The 22,407-nt window shown below is 35.6% G+C and overlaps 1 protein-coding gene and 1 long non-coding RNA gene across 6 annotated transcripts in view; one reads left to right on the forward strand and one right to left on the reverse strand.

The window, feature by feature from the left end:
• FNDC3A (fibronectin type III domain containing 3A) overlaps positions 1-22,407 on the forward strand; it is a 176,245-nt gene that overhangs the window by 85,666 nt on the left and 68,172 nt on the right. For 3 of the 4 annotated variants that reach the window (XM_072783156.1, XM_072783154.1, XM_072783155.1), the window contains exon 4: positions 14,382-14,458. In XM_072783156.1, the coding sequence (XP_072639257.1) occupies positions 14,382-14,458 (77 nt within the window). Of the gene's footprint in view, positions 1-1,889; positions 10,190-14,381; positions 14,459-22,407 lie in introns of those variants that run through there. The other variant, XM_072783157.1, reaches the window with a different exon arrangement.
• On the reverse strand, positions 45-22,395 carry LOC140608201 (uncharacterized). 2 transcript variants are annotated; one of them, XR_012010225.1, is made up of 6 exons: positions 22,315-22,395; positions 14,289-14,489; positions 13,567-13,604; positions 12,432-12,566; positions 1,125-1,288; positions 45-659 (listed from the first exon to the last, which is right to left on the reverse strand). It is a non-coding gene; the product is annotated as an uncharacterized lncRNA (long non-coding RNA). The 2 variants fall into 2 exon arrangements; XR_012010226.1 differs by lacking the exon at positions 13,567-13,604.

A 22,407-nucleotide genomic window follows, 5' to 3' on the forward strand; every position in this document is an offset into this window, starting at 1 on the left:
TATCATTTGTATATTTTTTTAAGATTTCATTTATTTGAGAGCATGCACCCAAGCAGGGGGGAGGGGCAGAGGGAGAGGGAGAAGCAGACTCCTCACGAAGCAGGAATGTTGATGTAGTTCTTGATCCCAGGACTCTTGAGATCATGACCTGGGCCAAAGGCAGAGACTTAACCAACTGAGCCTCCCAGGTGCCCCTATCATTTGTATATTATTATACAATTATTATTATATTATTATATATATAATTGCTTTTACAAGCACAGAATATCTCTGAAAGGATTTATAAGAAGCAAAGAATGGTTGTTTTTGGGAGAGAAACTGTATAGTTAGGAGACAAGAATGAAAAGGAAGGTCCCACACCTGCAATCTAAGTATCTCCAGAATGTCTTATGGCCACAAGCAAAAGAGCCTGGGAAAAGCTCCATCTCCTTTCTTGGCTTAACCTTATCATAAATGATCTACATAAATAAGACTCTTTACTTCCCAGTCTGGTAATGCGTGAATCTGAAGAGAATGAAAGGGATGTGAGGCCTTTATTTCTGTCTTCACTCTTGTGGGAACTTTTTCTTCTCTTCATAGTCTTTAGCAAGCCATCAACACAGTGGTTTTTTAATCTCCTTTTTTCCACTTAAGGAACGTGTTAGCTGGTGAGACTTGCCCTGAGGAGGTTAAAATGAGTAGAGTAAAACAGTGGCCAATAGCAAATGGTCAGAATATATAAATCATAACAGAAAAATAAGACCTTATAGTCTAGTCTTCTCCTGATGAAAGTTGATGTATAGTGAAAAAGTATAGCAGTGTTTTCAATTGTGAAACAGCATTTCTACTATGAATAATCTAGATTTAAAGACACCCTTCAAAAAGAACCAAAGACAACTATTTCAGTAATTTTTATGTATTCCGAATATTTCTTTCAGATGATTAATAGTTTTTAAAATGCAAACCAACCTAATAAGGGAGAGCTTTTGCTTTTCCTTCTTAAAAAAAAAAAAAAAAAAAGATTTCTCTTAGGAAACAACATGAAGGCAATGCCTGAGAGTATAGGAAAGGATTGTTGGCATGTTTTCAGGTTAGTCTGATTATGTCAGATTAAAGATGCTAGAACAAAAGGTTATTAAACTTACCTCCAGCTCTCATCTCCCTTCAGTTTTCCAGTTCTCCTGAGAAGTGATAGTCTTTGAGGAGAAAGAATGTTCGTGTTTAAATGTAGAGGCCTAATTTCTTCTCAGAGGACTATATATGAGGATGCAAACGTTCTGTGGCAGGCCTCCAGAGATAAGTTCTGTTCCTGTTAGGGGAGAGATCTCTAATTCTAGGTGGGTTAATTCAGGGAGAAGATATTTTGAGACCTCATATATAGTTATTCATAATAAACCATCTTCTCCAAACCCATCTGTAAAAAAAATTTAAAAATCGATATTTTGATGTCAGTAAAACTAAAAATAGTGAAAGCCTAAAGAAGAAGATAACAATGTAAAAGACCCTGAGGTAGCAGCGAATTGTAAGGCCACGGAATGTAGTGCTCCAAATCTAAATGTAAATGTGTTATTTGTCAGGCACAACATTTTCTATAAAAAGCTTAAAATGGTGGCATATTCTACAAAAGATCAGTCCAAAGAGTGGCTACAGAGGCTATTTTCCAGGTAACTCAGGTGGCTAGTAGAACCTTCAGACATGTTCTAAAAGGTCCAGACCTTAAATCACAGAAGCTGTGAGGAAACTTAAAGATAAATATAGAGCTGGTTATGTGGGAAATCTATCATTAAAATTAAAAACCCTAGCTATTATGTAAAAAGAACCTATCACAACCCTTTTTAACATCAGCAATTCTGATTTAATGCAGTCTGTGCATGTTGGATGACTGGTCTGCCCTGTCATGTGGGCTTTTTTTTTTTTTTTTTCCAACCTCTGTGGCCTTAATGTTTGATCCTGACAGGATTTGCGTCATTGATCCATATCACTGCCAGTGTGATGTCAGCATGTGGGTGTGCAGTTATTGAGAGATAGTTAATCTGATGTGCTGCAGTAAAACCCAAGTACTATTTCCTACTAGAATAACAAAGAATGATTCATCATTGTTCACATTAAACTGATACTAAAAATAGTGTTCACAACCTGCTGCATCCATGCACATTAATATCACAGCCTTTGTAGCTTTCTAAACAAGAGCACTAAAAATAACTACTTTAGAAACAGGTACTTGATAAATACATCTCCTACTTCAAGTTTTTTATCTGTATACAGTTCAGTTTAGTGCTAACGATAAATTCTAACCATGATACAGTCATTCTTCAAACTTCTTCTACTTGATGTGCTTATTATCACTGATAAATCTAAATGCTTAGCAATTCTAATTATAGAAATTGTCAATTAGCTGTACACAGATAAATGAAATTACCCATAATTCTGAATCACACTTAGTAGGCCCCTAATTTAAGAAGTCTACTTTATCCAACCTTAAAAAAGAATAATATATTTTCATGGAAAAAGCCCTTAAATATCTAAGCAGTGAATAATGACCTTGATCTTTTTCTTCTGTAACTCTCTGCCTTATTCTGTTCCCAAATTATGACCACCAACTTGTTAAATTCTTAGACTGAAGGCCTATGCTAATTGCCTGCCTCAAGTGAATAAATGTTAACTTTATCAACTTATCAAATGGGTATCTACTATTAATAGGGTGACTTTATTGATCCCAGTTCATACCTCTCATCGTGGTGTTTAACCAGTTTAACATTTGTTCCAGACTTTTCATTGTTTGACAGAGTATAATAGTGATTCCATTAAAATAAGCTGTGATGCATCTGGTTATCTACCATTTTGTATTTCCAGCTTCTGCCATGATCTCCTCTTGTTTTTCACTTTAACCTCTGATTAAATCTTAAAGGCAACAATCTTAAAGAGTATTGTTTCTTTTTTCTGATCCTGACCAGAAGCAAGTCAAGGATAGTAGTTAAGGTACTTAGAAGTAAAATAAAGTACTCTTAGATACAGAAGGCTAGGATCTGCTAATACCTTCTAGTCTCCTGGTGGTGGTGGCTGCTGAAGAAGTATGTGATGCTGCTGCTGCTGGCCACTTGGCATTAGGAGGCTACTGATTGAGGGTCACCAATGGGAAGCATAGGGGTTAGATAAATGTAGACTGTATGCAGGAGATAAAATCTAAATATTCCTGCCACAGAGTATATGAAAAGAAAATCTGAATGGCTTTGTCATTTATTGTATAAATCTGTAACTACTTAATATTGGCAGTGCTTTTTTTTAAATTTTGCAATAAGCCCTTTCAGTAACAGTGAGCTAAAAAGAAATTCTAAATTTGGTAAAATATTCAAAAGAATCATAGAGACAATCCAATAAGTTTTGTTTGTTAAAACTTGGAAGGTATTATAGTTCCAGTGAAAATATTTGGAGTTAAATATTTACACATTTCAAAAAGAAAAAAGAATAGAATTAAGATTATCCTCTGCTTAAGCAGAATTGGCTCCCAGTTTACCAGATGGCACCTAAGAATCAGAGTATTCTCTGAATATAAATACTGTAGTCTTAAGGTATTATAGAAAAGAGTTGAAGAGATCAATAGTTTCAAAGTTATTAACTAAAATATAACAGTTGCAGGCAGTTTTTAAAAATTAAAAATGAGGCTATATTGAAAGAAGAAAATTTTCAGTCATATACCAGCGATATGGAATAAAGACAGAGCTAACAGATTGACTAAAATACATGGATATGTACTAAAAAGATTGTTCTGTTAACACTACTTTAATATCCAGATATTCAACATAAAGAAGTCCATAAAATACCCTTTAATATACTTGCATATGTTTTTTAATAAAGCCTTTTATTTTTTAACATTTTTAATAGAACTTTTCATGTCCCTCAGTGTAAGAAAAGCAATTTGTCAATCAATAAAAGATTATTCCAAATTATATAATTTAAAAAAAAAAGGGGGGGGGATCCCTGGGTGGCGCAACGGTTTAGCGCCTGCCTTTGGCCCAGGGCGCAATCTTGGAGACCCGGGATCGAATCCCACATCAGGCTCCCGGTGCATGGAGCCTGCCTCTCCCTCTGCCTGTGTCTCTGCCTCTCTCTCTCTCTCTCTGTGACTATCATAAATAAAATAAAATAAAATAAAAGACTTCCTGCAATTTTAAAAAAAATTATATAATTTTAGTGATTTTTAAGCTGCTCCTTTACTTTCAGAAGTGTCTTAGATTAGATGATGATAATGTGGTTATCTTACCTCTACTCTATTTTCTCCCTCTTGCATCACCAGAGTTTAACCAGCCTCAAAAACAAATCTGTATTTCTCCTACTACTAAGAGTTATTCCCAAAACCTTGTCCATAGATTTAGGGACATTTAACCAGTCTAAGAAATGGGAAAAATAAGGGTATTGTAGTAGTTTTTCATTAAGCTAAATTTATTTAATTTAAAGATTTTTTTTTTAAGATTTATTTTATTTATTCATGAGAGACACAAAGAGAGAGGCTGAGACACATAGGCAGAGAGAGAAGCAGGCTCCATGCAGAGAGCCCGATGTGGGACTCGATGCGAGGACCCCGGGGTCATGGCCTGAGCCAAAAGCAGACGCTCAACCACTGAGCCACCCAGGCACCCCTAGAGACTTTTTTCTTAATTCTGAAGTTAAAGCTCTTCTATTTTGAGGTTAAAATATTCTTTATAAATGACGCGATAATATATAATAGACTTCCTTCTCTTCTTAATTTCTTCTTTCTTTTTAACGTCATAATTTGGCCTTTAAAAAGCTGATTACCTTAATGAGTCCCCAAAATTTGTTTTAAAAATTTACTGGCACATAAATCAAGTTGGGAAATACTGTGTCAGAACACAAATATATATGTCCTATTAACCAATCTCTGGCTAATATCTAGCCTCTTCATCCAGCTCATCCCCAGTCAGTCCAAAAACATAGCTGATTTTAGGATGATCCTCACATTTGCTTTCTATTGGCATGGACCACATAAAGTAAAACCTTTATTAAATTGATACCTTAGGGACACCTGGCCAAGCAAATCAGATTTAAAAGAAACAAATTTTGACTTGTGCCCACGAGTAAAGTTACAGGTTCTAATTCTTTGTTCCCCTTACCTTCGTGAGATTATCTGCATATGTCATTGTCAGTTACTCCCCAGCAAGGGATTTCTCCCATAGAGGACCTGATTACTTGCAGATGTCATTGACCTTTCCTAGGTCCCTTGACTACATGGACTTGCATCAGTTACAGTCTAAGCTGCATGAGCTTTAACACATGTTATTTAGATGCTAATTCAGGACTTGTACCCTAACACTGCTGCAAGAATCAGGATCACAGTCCTAATCAGAGTCAGTCTTTTGAAGGACTGGATATATATTTGTAGAAGAGTAGAATGAGATGTATTTCACATTCCTACTCTTAAATTCTTGTGATAATGATTTGAGCTGAATGAGTCTGCTTCTTAAATTTTCTAACATGCAAATGACCCAGACTTATTACAGTCTAAGAGCAGCCTTAATAAACAACTGATCTTGTTTGCCAGAAAGAATTTTATAAAATGAAAGTCAGCTCTTTCAACTTTTAATTTGCCTCATAGTTAGCAAGCCCTTTCTGCAAGTCAGCTGATTCAGCTGTCTTGCTATCTTAGCTGTTCATTTTGCATCTGTTTTTGAGGGTACGTTGCTTAAAGTTAGACATTTATTGATGCATTACTGAATTTTATATATGGTAGAAGTCAGTATTAGGTTATACCTGCTTTAGTTTTTTTCAAGCCAAGTAATTGGGGCTATGCTCTATGGCAATATGAGACATACTTGATCTGCAGAAGACAAGGACTATTGACAGTGGTCCGTGGTGTCCTAATTTTAATCTTATTTCAGTTCATATAAACCAGAGAGATATTATGGCCCAATTCTAGAGAGGGCATAAGACCAGCCTCATTCCTTATTTTCTATATTAATTTTCTCTTTTCTTCAGTTTGTCAGCTGCTTTGTTTTGGGTTTGGTTTTGTTATGTTGAGGATTTTTTAGTTTTTTTGTTTTTGTTGCTGTATTGCTTAAATCTCCTTTAGTTACTTTTGGGACAGGTTTGGATATTAAGTAATTCACTAACTTTCCCATATGATATTCCTCACTTACTAGAAACTCAAGGTCTTCATAAAAGTTTCAGTGAGATATATTTAGGTGCATTTTGCTTTGTTGCCATTATATGCAACTAGCAGATATTTGAGGTGTATTATGTGGGGTCTTCCATCCAAATGTTTGGTGCTTTTCTGTTTGTAGTTTAGCTGAACTTTGGTATTATTATACCAATTTTCTCATTAATTTTATAATTTTTAAGTGTTATATCCTAAACAAGAGAGGCAGTGTAATGTAAAGGACACAGATTTCAAAGCTAGACCACCTAGTTCTTTGACAGTTTTCTGGCTATGAGACCTTGCAAGTTACTTAATCTCTTTGTATCTTAGTTTTCTTACCCATAAAATGAAAATAATAGTTATTCCACTTCAGAGGATATTATACAGATGAAATGAGTTAGTATCTGTAAAGCATTTACAACAGTACCTGGTACCCAATAAATGCATATAACCAATGTCACCCAAGTGTCACCTAGTGCTTGTATTGACAAATCTACCTGAAAATCAGTAGTTCAAGAATGCTAATAGCTGATGTGTTAAAATGTTATCAAAAAGTCCAAACACTTGCTGTGGCATTTCATGCTATTGATTTAAGAGAACTCTCTGCAAATTGTTTGAGACAGAGTTGTGAAAATACAAAGCAGATGCATTTTAAGTTTGCTAGAATTCTCATGTAATCAGGTAAGGGAAAATGAAGAATATGCTCATCACCATATAATGCTTTCCTGTAATTGTAATGTTCTTGATACATCCTTTCTCTTTATTCCTCTAGGAAAATTGTTTGATGCACATTCTTGAATTAACAATGTCTTTAGGAAACATGAAATATGTCTATTTTATATTGTCCTTACTATAACTGAAAAGTTCTTGAAAGTATGAACCACATCACTAATCCTGGGCATTGGAACTCTATGGCCACTGTGAGGACAGTTGAGGATAATGTTAGAAAGGTTGAAAATACTGAAGACAGTTGAAAATAGTGAATGACCAGTAGAGCAAAGAGCTGGTGGAGGACAAGATGGAAATCAGATAAAGAGTAGAAGTCGAGAGATAGCTTTGACCTAGTGAAGGGACAGTGATATCTTCCTAGTGAAGGGAAGATACAAGAAAATAGTATCGAAATAGTTCAATTTCATGCTGACATACGTGGTTGAGGTCCGTTTTGGGGAAGTCCTTAAAAGGTGGTAGAGATCTCTGATAATCACTCTAGAAAACAAGATGGGCTATTAACCAGGGATAAATTCCTGAAAGGATTCCTGAGCAAGACTGAGTTAAAGTCGGAGATAACTAAATTACAAACGTGAGTTTGTACCATTTGATTTCTACAGTTCTAAGTCTGGTTGAAATTGGGGACGTTGTGGGGAGGGGATATAAAAGGAAGACATCCATGGGAAAGGAAATCATGCAATGAAGGCAGTGTTTGATTAGAAGGAAAGAGAAATCATTATGAGAAAGAACAAATGTTGGAGAAGAAAGAGAAAATGGAGAGATGAAAGATAGATGTGGTGGCCAGAGACTGAAACATGAATGTCTGAGTTTTCAAAGATGAGATGGTGGCATTCTAAGTGAGAAGTTCCAGGATGTATCTTTGAACATGGGTTACTAAAAACAGAATGGGAAGAGTTCAGGAAAGTTTGAGGCTACATTTTTTTGGACATTGAAGTCATCATCGTGTTGACGGAGAAAAGCAGGGTAGAGGAAAAAAACTGTGAACATGGTGCCAGAGTTCTCAATAAATGAGACCTGAGCATGATAGCAATGAGAAGGGGTAGAGGATGATCTCATATGACATGAACTCAAGGAAAAAGAAACTTCAGCATGAAACAGGAACAACAGGAGTAATGGGAAGCAGCCTTGGGGTATCTGGAGACTGCTTCAGAAGAGGAATGGGAAGCCTCTGTTCCCAGGAGCTGCTAGAAAAATTGTCCTGGGGAGGCCGAGTTTCATTTAAAGGAAATATATCAACAGGTCTTATATGAAAAGGTTAAGGATATAGGGGAATTTATAATGGGAAAGGTTCTAGTGAGCATAATGGAAAAAATTGAGGAGATCATCAATTAAAGAGTCAAGAAATGGAAACAGCTGTGTGAGGAGAAGAGTGAAAATGAGAAGGTGGGTTGCAGGGGCATGCTTTTTGTTTAAGGACTGAAGATCAGAGGCATGGTTAGGTTTGCTGAGAAGCTGAGTTGAACACTTATGAGCAGATTCCATTGACCAGGACACTCTTTACTCTCAGGCCTTGTTCTTCAGGGCAGCCTTCCCTTCCAGTAGGAGCTTCGAAATTAACAATTACCCTTTGCCACTTTTGAGAATGGCCTTTTAGTGTTTTACTTTCTCTGGGATGCCTGGCATATATTTATTGGTATCTATTGCTCCAGGTTATCTCTTGCTAGTTAGTTCTTTCCCACCTTCTTGGGGGTTTGAACATGGTTTACATGTTGTTGTTGTTAACTATAACCTTATCATTAGATAATCCTGTCTTTGCCTCATTCTATGCTCTTGGCAAGTTACTTAACTGCATTCTGCTTCAGTTTCCCTACCTCTAAAGGATGCCTATTTCAGTTATTGTGAGGGTTGAGTTAACATTTGTAAAATACTCCAAATGGTGCCTGGCACATACTCTGCAACATATAATTATTATTCTTGAAAACAGAGCAATAATAGTTACCCTTTATTGAGTGGTGCCAACCAGTGTGTACTCAGTACTTTTTTTAATTTAAATTCAATTAGCCAACATATAGTACATACTTATTCAGTACTTTAGTATATCTAATTTGATTCTCACAACAATGCTGTGAGGTTATTTTAACCTTCTTACAGAAAGAAACAACCTCAGAGAAAAGCAGTAAATTATCTTGCTAAAAAATACTGAAGCTTTTATTAAAACTTAAATCTTCTGGTACTAAAATCTGTTTTTTTCCACTGTGCAACTTTTAAACAAATCACAATCATTATCATTACCTATTCATTTGTATCAGCTATTAATAAGTTTCCTTAGCTTACATAGCATGATAAAGTAATTAAAAGACCTCCAAAAGTTCTTACACTTATAGTCTTTTTCCCCTCTGTTGTAACATCTTTGGTCTCTTTCCTCTTCTCCAGAGTTTGGGGAGAGCACTCTGATCCTGAACTGTGGCCTGTCTTTTTAAGATTTCATGAGCATGAGGGAGAATGCTGTCCACCAAGTGTCTGTATTAATTAATGTCTAGATTAAATCTTAAACATAAAACAAAATCAGAAATAAAGTAAAACCAGCACTTAAAGTGGTAGCCTTTATTAACTTGAGAGGCGAATGCCAGCCTGAAACATAAAACTCACCTTAGAGGAACACATTGATCAAGCAAATAAATATTCTATAGACAATTGTACGCTGTGGGCATTCTTTAAGGATGAGCATGGAGAGTGGATCAAGTTACAGAAGGACATTTCAGAGCGAATCTTCTAGATTAATAAATGTTATATGTATCTTACACTTTATAGATGAAAGTAGGAGCTTGGATAATGAAAACTGAATTAGAAGATAATGCCTGTAATGTTACAGGAGGGAAATGGAAACAAAGAGAACGGTTTTACATCAAATTATTTCTGGGATGGGGGGCGGGGGCGGAATCCCTGCAGGGAGCCTGGTTCTCCCTCTGCCTGTGTCTCTGCCCCTCTCTGTGTCTCTCATGAATAAGTAAAATCTTTTAAAAAAAAAAATTCTGTACGTGTATTTTGATGATCCTTTGAGTTAGTTCAGGAGGAAGTCAGAAAGATCGTCAAATTCAAGGCAGCAGCAGTAGAAACCATTTAATGATTTACTACAATCCAAACGCTGGCAGCGGGAATGTTTGCTTTTTTTTCCTTGCTGTTTTTTAACCCCCCTTCCCTTTCCGCGGGTCACTGTAAGTCACGTGGTAGGCACCACGTGACTCGGTCAAAGGATCTTTTCCTCTCACAGCTTTGCAAAAAAAAAAAAAAAAAAGCGGAACCGTTCTCCAATTAAAGCTGTTAACGTGTACTACGCTGTTTCCTTGTTGGATTTTGTTCTCTGCTGCTACTGTAAAAACAAAATGAGTGGTAAGATTTGCTGATTGTTTTTGAACATTCTTTTTATTTTCGAACAGAAGGCATCGTATTAATCTAAAGTCATGCCGTGTGTTCTTTTTCAGTAGATGCCAAATCTATCGCAGTAAAAATATTTTAAATTGTGACCATGTAGTTATAAAAAGATTAGACTCTATTTGGAGATGGACTGATTTTATATTCCATGGAATATTCCTTTCCAGTGCCTTTATTTTGCTAGGTTTTTCTTTTTACCACTAAAATCTGAATATTGGCATCAGATTATTTGGAAGCCATTGTGAAAGCTTGCTTATAAGGAGAATGTGTAGCACGTCAGCAGCCCGTTGCATTTTAAGAATTTAAAGTCAAATTTTTAGTTTTGTCAAAAAACAAATACCTTCTTAAATGTGAATGTATGCTAATAAAGAAAAAGAAGAATTTAACTTACAGTAAATGAAATACCATCTTTATTAAATCATTGATGGCACTTCTTAAGAAATGGAGGTGAGGGGCTTCTCAAATTTCTAAAGACAATTGTTGACTAGAATTGACTCCTCTTCTGTTAGGGTTTAGAATAGGAAACATGCACCTAAAAATGATTTTAATAGCTTTATGTTTTGGGGTGGATTTTGCTTACATCATGTAGATTATTAAGGAGCTACGGGGTATATCTACAGTTGTTCAGATATGGCTATTCTTGTGGCATATGTGCATTTAATGGAACAGTTTGTAACATTTGGCGTCATTACTGGGACAAAATACCTGCTCACTGCATTTAATCAAGGTTTGTAGTTAATCTTTTAGTACTTTCAATATTTTATTCCAACAATAAAAGTATTGGTGAAACTGAGGAGGTAAACAAACATTTGCATGATTAAGCAAGGTTTTAGAGGTTTGCTGCTGTAGACAGAAATAGCAACGGAAGCTGTGCTGTAAATATTGTATTCTAAATTGTATTTATTATGTTTATTTAATGGGGCTTTTATGTGTTCATTGTTGAATGTTATTTCACAACAGTATTTTAGATATTAAATATGGTATCCATGAATTGTCTTTTAAAAAAATAACCATGTACCATTTCTGCCTCAAGATAAGAAAATTTACTTGCTTGAGTGAAATGATTACTTCATAGGAAAATGAGTAAATAATATTCCGGGACTGCAACTAGTAATGTATTTACTGCTGGTTTATTTTAGGTTGAGTTTGTTTTGTTCTATTTTCAGTAGTAGAATTTTGCTCTACTAAAATATAAACTATAAAGCAGCTTTCAAACTATACGGTTTGAATTTTAATTATGTAGTATTTATATCTTTAGTAAAAGAAGCAATCCAAAAAAAAAAAAAAAGAAGCAATCCAAAGTAGTTTTGCAATTTTAAATGTAATCAGCAATAACTTTTTTTTTTCTCTGGTGGCTGAAAAACAATAAAAATCTATTCTGATGACTCAATGTAAGAATTGAACTTGACGACATGTGAAAGGAACCACAGTCCCTGGCACGTTTAGTAGAAAGTCAAAAAATATTAATTTCCTTTACTAAGATTACAAATAGGATTTTCAATGAATTTTCTTTTCTGGTTCCCAGCTAAATTTCACATGCTATGAATAGTATCTAAGCCAGTTCTCAAGATTCATACAATGAGTTTACTGTAGGTTTATATAAATTAGCTAATAGATGTAAACCAGGATTTTCTTTACACTGTTCTCGTTTTCTCTTGAGTCTGGCATAGAGAAATTAAAAGGTAAGTTTTGGGTGAAGCCTTTCTTACTTAGGGGAATAAAGCACCTCACAAGTTTTATTTTGTAAATTAATAGGTTAATGTTGCCTTAAATGTAGGAAAACTTTGTTCTTCCTTCCTCTCTTTTTGGTTAATGAAGGCTTTAATTTTCCTTAAAAGCATTGGAGCCTCAAGTTATATCAGTTGCCAGTAATGCAGAGTATTTTAATGTTTACTAATTATGTTGTAAAGATATATCCTTAAATTAAACTGCCTGATTTTGAATTCGTTTTCTACCACTAGGGCAAACTTAACCTCTCTGCCTTAATTTCCACTTCTGGAAAATGGGAGAAATAATAATACTCACCTACTAGTAGAATGATTATGAGGAGAAAAAAGAACACAAAAGGCCTAGCATATAGTACATTAATCTTAGTTATATATAATTAGCTATTTTAAGAAAATATTCTGAACAACATGTATTTGGTGGGCTTGTTTTAAATGGGAAGAGTACAATGTTGAAAAGTTTTTTTTAGGAGTACCTGGTGGCTCAGTTGGTTGTCTGCCTTCAGCTCAGGTTGTGATCTTGGGGGTCCTTCATCCGTCTCTCTGCTCCCTGTGGGGAGTCTGCTTCTCCCTCTCCATCTACCCTTCTCTGCACCTTGTTTGTTCATTCTCTGTCAAATAAATCTTTTTTAAGTTATTTTTATAGTTGTATATAGCATAATTTGGTAGTCTGCCCCCACACAGGCACACACGTGAGCTCCTTACTTCCTTGAATCCTCTTGAGTCTTTACCCTATTCTCTCTCTTCTCCCTCTCTTGTTTCCTTCCTCCCTCCCTCCCTTTTCTCTCTTCTCCTCCCCTTCTCTCCCTCCGTTCCAGGCCTCTTCACTCTTTTCACCTTTCCTACTCCTCTCTTCCCTCCCTCCTTCCCTTACCACGGTTTAGCATTTACCCTCCTGTACCCACCTTTTCCTACATCCTCTTTTCTCTTTCTTTCGCTATGTCTCACCTCTTTTCCCCTGCCCCCACCGCCAACCACTTTGTTGCTTGGTTGTCACTCCTTCCTGGGAAAGAGGAGAGTGGCTTTAATCTAGATTTGCTGTAACCCCCGTGCTTTTCATTTTGTTTTCCTGAAGTATTGTATAATGTTACCAGTGAAATTTATTTCTTTTCTGCTCTATTATTAAGCTTTTCATCCTTTTCTTTTATAGCTGATATCCATTATATGTACTCTTCAGGGTGATATTCCACATATAAAAAAACTCTTCCCCCATTACATTCTTCTTTAGATTCTTGGGTACATTTATTAAGAAATGAGTGAGGCTCTTTGAGATGGTTCAGTTTCAAGTTAATAAAAACTAATGGGTGAGGGTACAATGCAGTCTGAAGTTAGAAGGAAAAAAGGATCTGAAGGTGAGATACTCTTTTTAAAAAGTTAAATGAGGGATCCCTAGGTGGCGCAGCGGTTTGGCGCCTGCCTTCAGCCTAGGGCGCGATCCTGGAGACCCGGGATCGAATCCCACATCGGGCTCCCAGTGCATGGAGCCTGCTTCTCCCTCTGCCTGTGTCTCTGCCTCTCTCTCTCTCTCTCTCTGTGACTATCATAAATAAATAAAAATAAAAAAAATAAATAAATAAAATAAAAAGTTAAATGAAGCAAGATATTACTTACTAGAAAAAAACACGTCTTCCCAAAATGCCTATTTTATCCTACAAACATTAAGAGAATAAATGAGATAATATTTATAAAAGTTATCTGGAAAGGATAACAGTAAAAATGAAAGAAAATATAGAATAAGACAAGCTAAATTGTCCCTTTTTTCTTCTTTAGAACTTTTTAGTGTAAGAAACAGTTATTCCTTGGCTAAATATACACATATACTATTTTTCTAACTTTGTTCTCAAGGCCCCACAGACATGACTTACACATTACACAAGAGGCTTTGAACACTAACAAAGCAAATTCCAAATTTCTAATTCTTTCTCTTACTGCTCTTCCCTCATGACCTTTCTTTTTTCCTATTGGTCTTCAAAATTTTGCTTTTTTGTATTGTCATTGATTTTATATGCAAAGTTTAGTTTGATTCTCCTCTAGGTCAGTGTTCCTGGATTTGCATAATCATAAGATTCACCAGATATATTTGTAAAGTAAATATACTGACTTGAAACCCCACTGTAAGCATAATAAAGAATCTCTAGGAGAGCCTAGAAATCTGCATTTTTAAAAAAGCTCCCCCAAGTGACTGTTATGATCACCAGATAGGTTAACAAAACACAACTGTAGGTAAAGAATAATCAGTGCACTTTACAAGATAAATTTTTATGTTTTATAGCAGATGAACCATTTTAATTTATTTTCCTAGTAATACAGTTACTGTTAATTTGAATGTTTACTTTAGATGAGGATTCAAAGTGGAATTCAAATTATTTTCAACTTTAGCTTCCTAAGTAATGCTGGATTAACACATATTTCTGTGATCCATTCAGGTCCTGCTCAGGTTCCAATGATGTCCCCAAATGGTTCTGTGCCTCCTATTTATGTGCCTCCTGGATACGCCCCACAGGTATGTTTTTGTGTTATTTTTCTTCTTGTATCTATAGAATAGGGATCATAATATTATTATTTAACTTTAATTCAAATAGAAAGTACCATTTCAGAACTGAAGCTTACCTAATACAGTATATCTTTGGTTAAATCTATTTCACGTATTTTAGTACATTTTGTATATTTAGAAAGGAAGAAAAAATTTTTTTTGTATATATTTTTTTTTTATTGGAGTTCGATTTGCGAACATATAGCATAACACCCAGGGCTTATCCCCTCAAGAGCCCCCCTCAATGCCCGTCACCTAGTCACCCCAACCTCCGCCCACCTCCTTTTCCACCACCCCTTGTTCGTTTCCCAGAGTTCGGTATCTTTCATGTTCTGTCACCCTAGAAAGGAGGAAAAATTAATTGACAGGATCATTTGGCCTTGGCTTTTGAGTATTGAATTATTATAGAAAATTAATTTTAGAGCTTTATTTCCATAAATATGTGAGTAATGTAAATAATATCTTAAGATTTAAAGGTACCTACACTAACATTTTTTTAACTTAGTCGTTTGCTTGGAAGTAACCCTAGACAGTGTTGCATCTGTATTCATAAAATGTTTCACAGACACCCATAATAATTATATACCACATTGTGGTACATAGAAGAAAATTTAGACCTAAAGACCTACAGCCCTAAGAGCCAAGGGAATCAGTATCATCACATATCTATAATCCTTTCCTATGCACCACATGGGGCCCTGACTTAAAGAATGAAATACAGCTAACTTATTTGCACAGGCAAACTGAATTAAACTGTAAGGTCTCAGGTGTTCTTCTGCTATTGAGCTTCTGTGTAGTCTGCATTCATTGCCTCAAATCCTTTTTGGAAATAATTCAGTTTCTCTCTTTAGTACTGAAGTTACACTTAAATTTTGTTCAGGCTCTCCTGCTTCTTCCCTGGTTATGTCAGAATATTGATGGGATATTGTGGTAGATTCACTGCCCATCTCTCTGCAGCCCACCACTGTGAATGATAGCAAAAGACCATGTTGGTGAGGAGAATGGAAGTAATATGAGAATTAGAGTCAGTAAAGCTGGATCCGTATCTTATTTCAAGCCCTTGCTGGCTGCCTGGCCTTGGACAAATCAACTTCCTTAAGTCTCTGTATCCTGACCATAAGATGGGATAATGTTTGAAAGTATTTGTAAACTTTTCAGATGCTATCTCTACTTTTGTTTGATATTCTGACAGTCTGCATTCCATAGTATCCTACTATATCTGCTCTCTGATATGGACCAAACTCAGGCCTTTCTTCCAGCCTTACTCTTTTTGACCTCTAAACATTTGACACCATTGATATGATTTACCCCAAATTTCCTTGACATTATGCTGTCTTAATTCTTTCTACTTTTCTTGGTTGCTCCTTCCCAGACCTTTCTCCACTTCATAAAGACAATATCTGATCTTTTCTCTAGTGTAGTTCAGTTCAGCAAACATGTACTGAAGGCACTATGTACTAAGCTCTGTATTTGGTGCTACTGACAACGTATTTCAGTGCAACTGAAGAGTATCCTGCTGTTCTCACGTCTAATGGTACTTTTATTTTTATGGCAAATCCCTACCCTTCTCATTTCATTCAATCATGACCTTCTAGAAGTAGCTTTCCTTAAGTGTTTCCAGGTGTCTCTCCATTTAGGTTCTCATAGCACACTATATATGTATATATACATATATATACACATACTCACACGTATATGTATATCTTTTTTTCATTTTGTTTTATATATATATATATAAACGTGTGTGTGTGTGTGTATATATATGTATACATATATATAAAGATTTTATTTATTTATTTGAGAGAGAGCATGAGCAGGGTGTAGAGGGAGAGGGAGAAGCAGACTGCTTGCTGAGCAGGGAACCCTATGTGAGGCTCCATCCCACGACCCTGGGATCATGACCTGAGCCAAAGGCAGATGCTTAACCAACTGAACCACCCAGGTGCCCCATATATCCCTCTTTTAATGAGTTTCTCACACTGTTTAATAATTTTTCTCTCCTGAGAAGGTTATAAACTCTTCCAGTTCCTGTACTCAGCAGTATTCAACAAATAGTATTGAGTGGTCATAAATGTTAGGTAGTTTTCTAGATAATTGTGATATATCTGTGAATAAGAGGCAAAGACAACTGTTTTTCTGTAGTTAATATTCTTATGGGGAGAAGAAAACAATAAGCATATAATACATGGATAAATTATGTAGTATGTTAGGTGGTAAACGATGGGGGTGGAAAAGGAAAGAAAATAGACCTGGTTATATTTTAAAATAGGGTAGTCAGAAGAGGCCTGATTGGAAAAGTGATATTTGAACCAAGTCTTGAAGGACAAGTAGGAGTTACCCCGGGAAAGTCAGAGAAGCAACAGGGCCAAATCATATAGGAGTCTTAACTTTATTTCCTCAAGGCTGACAGCAGGGTCTGTCATATGGTAGAGACTCCATGAATGTTTGTAAGTGAATCAAGTAATCATCCAAGTTGTTGTTCTCTATCTTTAGGTCAAGAGCCACTAAAATAACCTTCCTATTTTACTTCTTTTATCTTCACATTTCTGTATTCATAAAGAGCCTTTAGTTAGCTTGTGCACTCAGTAAAGTCTAGATTTAATGACATAGAAGGTCTTACACAATTCTGCTTTAATTTGTCTTTGTACCCTTCTCTTAATATGCCTAATTGCATATCACAGTTTTGTAGCCAAACATGATTACAGGCATACCTCAGGAATATTAATGGGTTTGGTTCTAGACCACTGCAGTAAAGGAAATATTGCAATACAGGGAATCAAATTAATTGTTTGATTACCTGGTGCAATATAAAAGTTAAATTTATACTATAATATAGTCTGTTAACTGTGCAATAGCATTATGTCTAAAAAATGTACATATTTTAGTTTTAAAATACTTTATTTTTAGAAAATGCTAACTATCATCTGAGCTTTCAGTCAGTTGTAATCATTTTGCTGGTGGAGGGTCTTGCCTTGATGTTAATGGCTCATAATCAGGGAGAGGCTTGCCAAAGTTGGAGATTGGGGGTATAGCAGTTTCTTGAAATAAGACAACAGTAAAGTTTACCACATTGATTGGCTCATTTTTTCACTAACAATTTCTCTGTAGTATGTGGTGCTATTTGATAGAATTTTACCCACAGTAGAACATCTTTCAAAATTGGAGTCTGTTCTCTCAAACTCTACTACTGCTTGCTTCATCAACTAAGTGTATGTAAAATTCTGAATCCTTTGTTGTTGTTTCAACCATCTTCACAGCATCTTCCTAAGGAGTAGATTCCGTCTCAAGAAACTACTTTTTTTCTTCATCCGTAAGAAGCAGCTCCTGGTCCATTAAAATTTTATCATGAGATTGCAGCGATTTAGTCATATCTTCAGGCTCCACTTCTAATTCTCCCACGTCTTGTTTCTGCCCCTCCTGTTTCTGCCACCTCTCAGTTACTTCCTTCACTGATGTCCTGAACCCTTGAAAGTCATCTATGAGAGTTAAAATCAACTTCTTCCAAACTCTTGTTTGATGTTGATGTTTTGACCTCTTCCCGTGAATCATGAATGTTCTTTTATTTTTTGTAATCATGAGCACTCTTCATGGCATCTAGAATGGTGAGTCCTTTCCAGAAGGTTGTCAATTTACTTTGCCCAGATCCATCAAAGAAATCACTATCTATGTCAACTGTAACCATATGGAAAGTGTCTCAAATAATAAGACTTGGAAGTCAAAATTGTTCCTTGATCCATAGGATGCAGAATCGATACTGGGTTAGCACACATGAAAACAACATTAAAATCATTGCACATCTCCATCAGAGCTCTTGGGTGACCAGATGTATTGTCAGTGAGCAGTAATATTTTGAAAGGAATTATTTTTATGAGCAGTAGGTCAGTAGGTCCAAACAGTGGACTTAACATATTCAGTTAACCGTGTTGTAAGCATATGCTGTCACCAGGCTTTGTTTTTCCATTTATAGAGCACAGAAGATTTAACGTAATTCTTAAGGACCCTATGATTTCCAGAATGGTCAGTGAGCCTCGGCTTCAACTTAGTCACCAGCTACATAGCCCCTAAAAGCAAGTCAGCCCATCCTTTGAAGCCTTGAAGCTAGGCACTGACTACTGTCTAGCTGTGAAAGTCCTAGAGGACATCTTCTTCCAATAGAAGGTTGTTTCATCCACATTGAAAAGCTATTGTTTTGTTTATCCACCTTCATTAATGATCTTAGCTCATCCCTCTGAATAACTTGCTGCAGCTTCTGCATCAGTCTTTACTGCTTCACTTTTACTTTCATATAGAGATGGCTTCTTTCCTTAGAACCTCAGGAGCTAAGCTCTCCTAGCTTCAAACTTTCCTTCTGTAGCTTCCTCATTTGTTTTAGCTTTCTTAGAATTGAAGAGAAGGGCTGTGCTCTGGATTAAACTTTGGCTTAAAATGTGAGTGCTTTAAACCTTTATTCAGACATTTAAACTTTATCTCAGCAGTAAAGCTGTTTGACTTATCATTTGTGTGTTCACTGCAGGAAAACTTTTAATTTCATTCAAGAATTTTTCCCTTGCTATCACAGGTTTGCTTGTGAATGGTGGTGCAAGAAGCCTAGCTTTTAGCCTACCTTGGCTTTCAACATAATTTCCTTCCTGAGCTTAATCATTTCCATCTTTTTATTTAAAGTGAGAGATGTACAACTCTTCCTTTCACTTGAACACTTCGAGGCCATTGTAGGGTTATAATTGGCTTTATTTCAATATTGTTGTGTCTCAGGAAATAGACCTGAGAAGATGAAGCTAGATGGGGGAATAGCCATTTGGTGGAGCAGTCAGAACACGCACAACGTTTATTAGTTAGGTCCACCATCTAATACGGGTGCAGTTCATGGTCCCCAAAATAATAGCAATAACATCACAGATCACCTTAATGAATATAACAATAATGAAAATGTTTGAGGGACGCCTGGCTGGCTCAGTTGGTAGAACATGGTTCTCAATCTCAAGGTCATGAGTTCAAGCCCCAAATTGGATATGGAGCCCACAGAAAGAAAGAGAGAGAGATGGAGGGAGGGAGGAGAAGGAAATATTTGAAATATTGTGAGGATAACCAAAATGTGACACAAACACCAAATGAGCACATGCTGTTGGAAAAATGGCACCAATAGACTTGCTCAACACAAGCTTGCCACAAACTTTGAATTTTTAAAAATGCGGCATTTGCAAAGCTTAGTGTAAAGCAAAGCTCAGTAAAACAAGGTATGCCTATATCACATGTTCATTTGATGTTTTTCTCCATGGTTTTGTTAATGCTGTTATCTGGAGAATGTTACTCATTTGCTCGTTTCTGCCTTTTGAAAATCTACCCATCCTTGAGGACCTACGTCAAGTTATTTGTACCACCTCTTGGTTATATATTACATGCCACCTTGTATTATAATTGTGGAATTTCATGGGATTTTAAGCTCCTTGAGAATAGGAGCTGAGCTGCCTTTTATTTATTTTTGTTCTGTGGTAACTCAGATACAGTAGATATTCCATAAATATTTGTCAAATAAGTGGGTGAACAGTAATCTTACTGGAAGGATCATATGAGGCTAGTGGGCTACTATTATCTACCTTAACTTAAGATTAAACTATCTCTAGCAAATGTATCATTTTTAAGTACACAGGACTGACTAACCAAGAGACAAAAATCTAGTATATTTTTTTTTTTTAAGATTTTATTTATTTGACAGAGAGCATGCGAGCACAAGCAGGGAGGATGGCAGAGAAAGGGAGAAACAAACTCCCCACTGAGCAGGGAGCCCAGTGCGGGGCTCAATACCCAGGACCCTGGGACCACGACCTGAGCTGAAGGCAGATGTTTAACGGACTGAGCCACCCTGGCTCCCCTATAGTCATCATTATTGATATAATATTACGTACTCACTAAGACGATTCTAGCATTTTAATATCACTGTCAAGATAACACCCCATTTCCTAGCATACACAATTTCTAATGTTAGAAAATACTTAAGAACCAGGTTCTCTTAAGATAAGCACTTAATAATTGTCTAAAACTTGACACATAAGGAAACATAATTGTCTTAGCAAATCTAAAGCTGGGAATTGAGCCAAATGTTAAGACAAATAGATGGCTATAATAAAAGTATAGGTTGTATTTGGCTCAGCAGGAACCAAATAGCACAAATACTAAATGCATGAATATCTATCATCTGTGGTCTTCTTTAGACTTTTATGTACATCTCCCCTTGTAGCAGTGATCACCAATGAGGTGTCAAATTATATATTTGCCATATTATTGTGTAATAAAGTGCATCCTAATAGGATTCAGCAAATTTATGCATTCTAAAAAGTTAGGTCAGGTAAGCAAGGATGGCAGAAATAAAAATCCAGTGTTGGGATTGTTTAGCTCTATCACTGAGAAAATAATATGTACCTATGAGCATATTGGGGCAGAAAAGTTAAGGTTCCCAAAGATAGGTCTTAATTTAAGATTCAGATCATGATTTAATGAAAGTATCTTTAGGACAAACATAAGAAATCATGATTACCCTAGGATATAACAACCTTCAAATTTGTAATGTTTATACCAGTGGCATGCCCCTATTAAGTTTAGAAGCACTCCAGATACTAACTCATCATTAACTCATACGTATATTTTAACTTCATTTTTAAGAGCAACATTAGACAAGGACAAGGTATCAGTAACTTTAGGAGTGGTTGTTTCTGTTTTTCTTGTTTTAGATTTGTAAAACCCAAACCTTCTGTTAGTATTAAAGTTGCTAGTACTGTATTGTACTTCCGTTGCATTCTTATTCAAGAATTCTGCAATATTGTTTATTTTATAACCGTTGTATTTTATTGCTGTATACTTTAGTATTCTACTCAAAAGTAATGGGAACCTAGATTATTTTATTTTGTTGACCTTAAGTTTTGAAAAGAAGGTTGCTGTTACAAAGAGATAAAATGAGGGAAAAATTAAAAAAGATACCCTTGTCATCAGAAGGGTAGAGTTCCTAAGGACAACTTTCCCCCTTTACCACTAGTGAACAAAAATAGCTCTTAAAATAGACTTAATTTTTTTAGTTATATAACTTTTATAGCTGGATCAGAAAATGAATCATCATTTTTAGAAATTATTTTTTAAAAAAGCAATTTTTTATTAACCATGAAACTCTGGGAGTTACTATCCAATATGATAGAGAGGCCTAAAGCTAGTTAAAATGGTACATAGAAAGAAAAATTGTTCTCTAGATGCTTAAACACAAAGGAATATTAATTTTGCAAATAAGTCAATGAAAACTATATTTAATGATAAAGAACAAATATAGTGTATTTTAAATATAGTTATATATTTTTCTAATCATGATTATATAGAAAACTTGGAAAGGGTAAGAAAAGGTTAGGGAAAAAAAATGCATTGAATATTTGTAACCTAGAGATACTCTCTGTAAACATGTAGTATATTTCCCTGTAGCCTTTTGTTTAACTACAAAATTACAAACATAATTTTAGACATAATTTTAGAGAGCTTTGTTTTTGTAGTTTAATAAGAAAGGGAAGTTTGAAAAAAAAAAGGGAAGTTTGTAAGAGATTGACATGCTTTAGTAGAAGCAGGAATATGTGCCAACTGAGCTAAGATATCAAATGGGGAAAGAAAAACTGTAAAACACACACACACACACACACACACACAGAAAACAAATGCTGATAGGCATAGAAGGAACTTAATTTACTGGTAAATAATACTAACTTATAGTCCCTAAGAGCATTGCAGCACAGAATAACACTTCATATTTTAGTGATGAAGTTAATCTTTTCTTTCAGGAAAAGATTAGAGACTACCTGAATGGGACACCTGAAAAGCGGCCTCAAAAGTTCTCTCCTTCTGCCTCCCTTTAATGATTCCTCTGTTTTTTAATGGAATGTAGGTTGTTA

The sequence above is a fragment of the Canis lupus genome, chromosome 17, assembly GCF_048164855.1.
Source record: "Canis lupus baileyi chromosome 17, mCanLup2.hap1, whole genome shotgun sequence".
Classification (NCBI taxonomy): domain Eukaryota; kingdom Metazoa; phylum Chordata; class Mammalia; order Carnivora; family Canidae; genus Canis; species Canis lupus.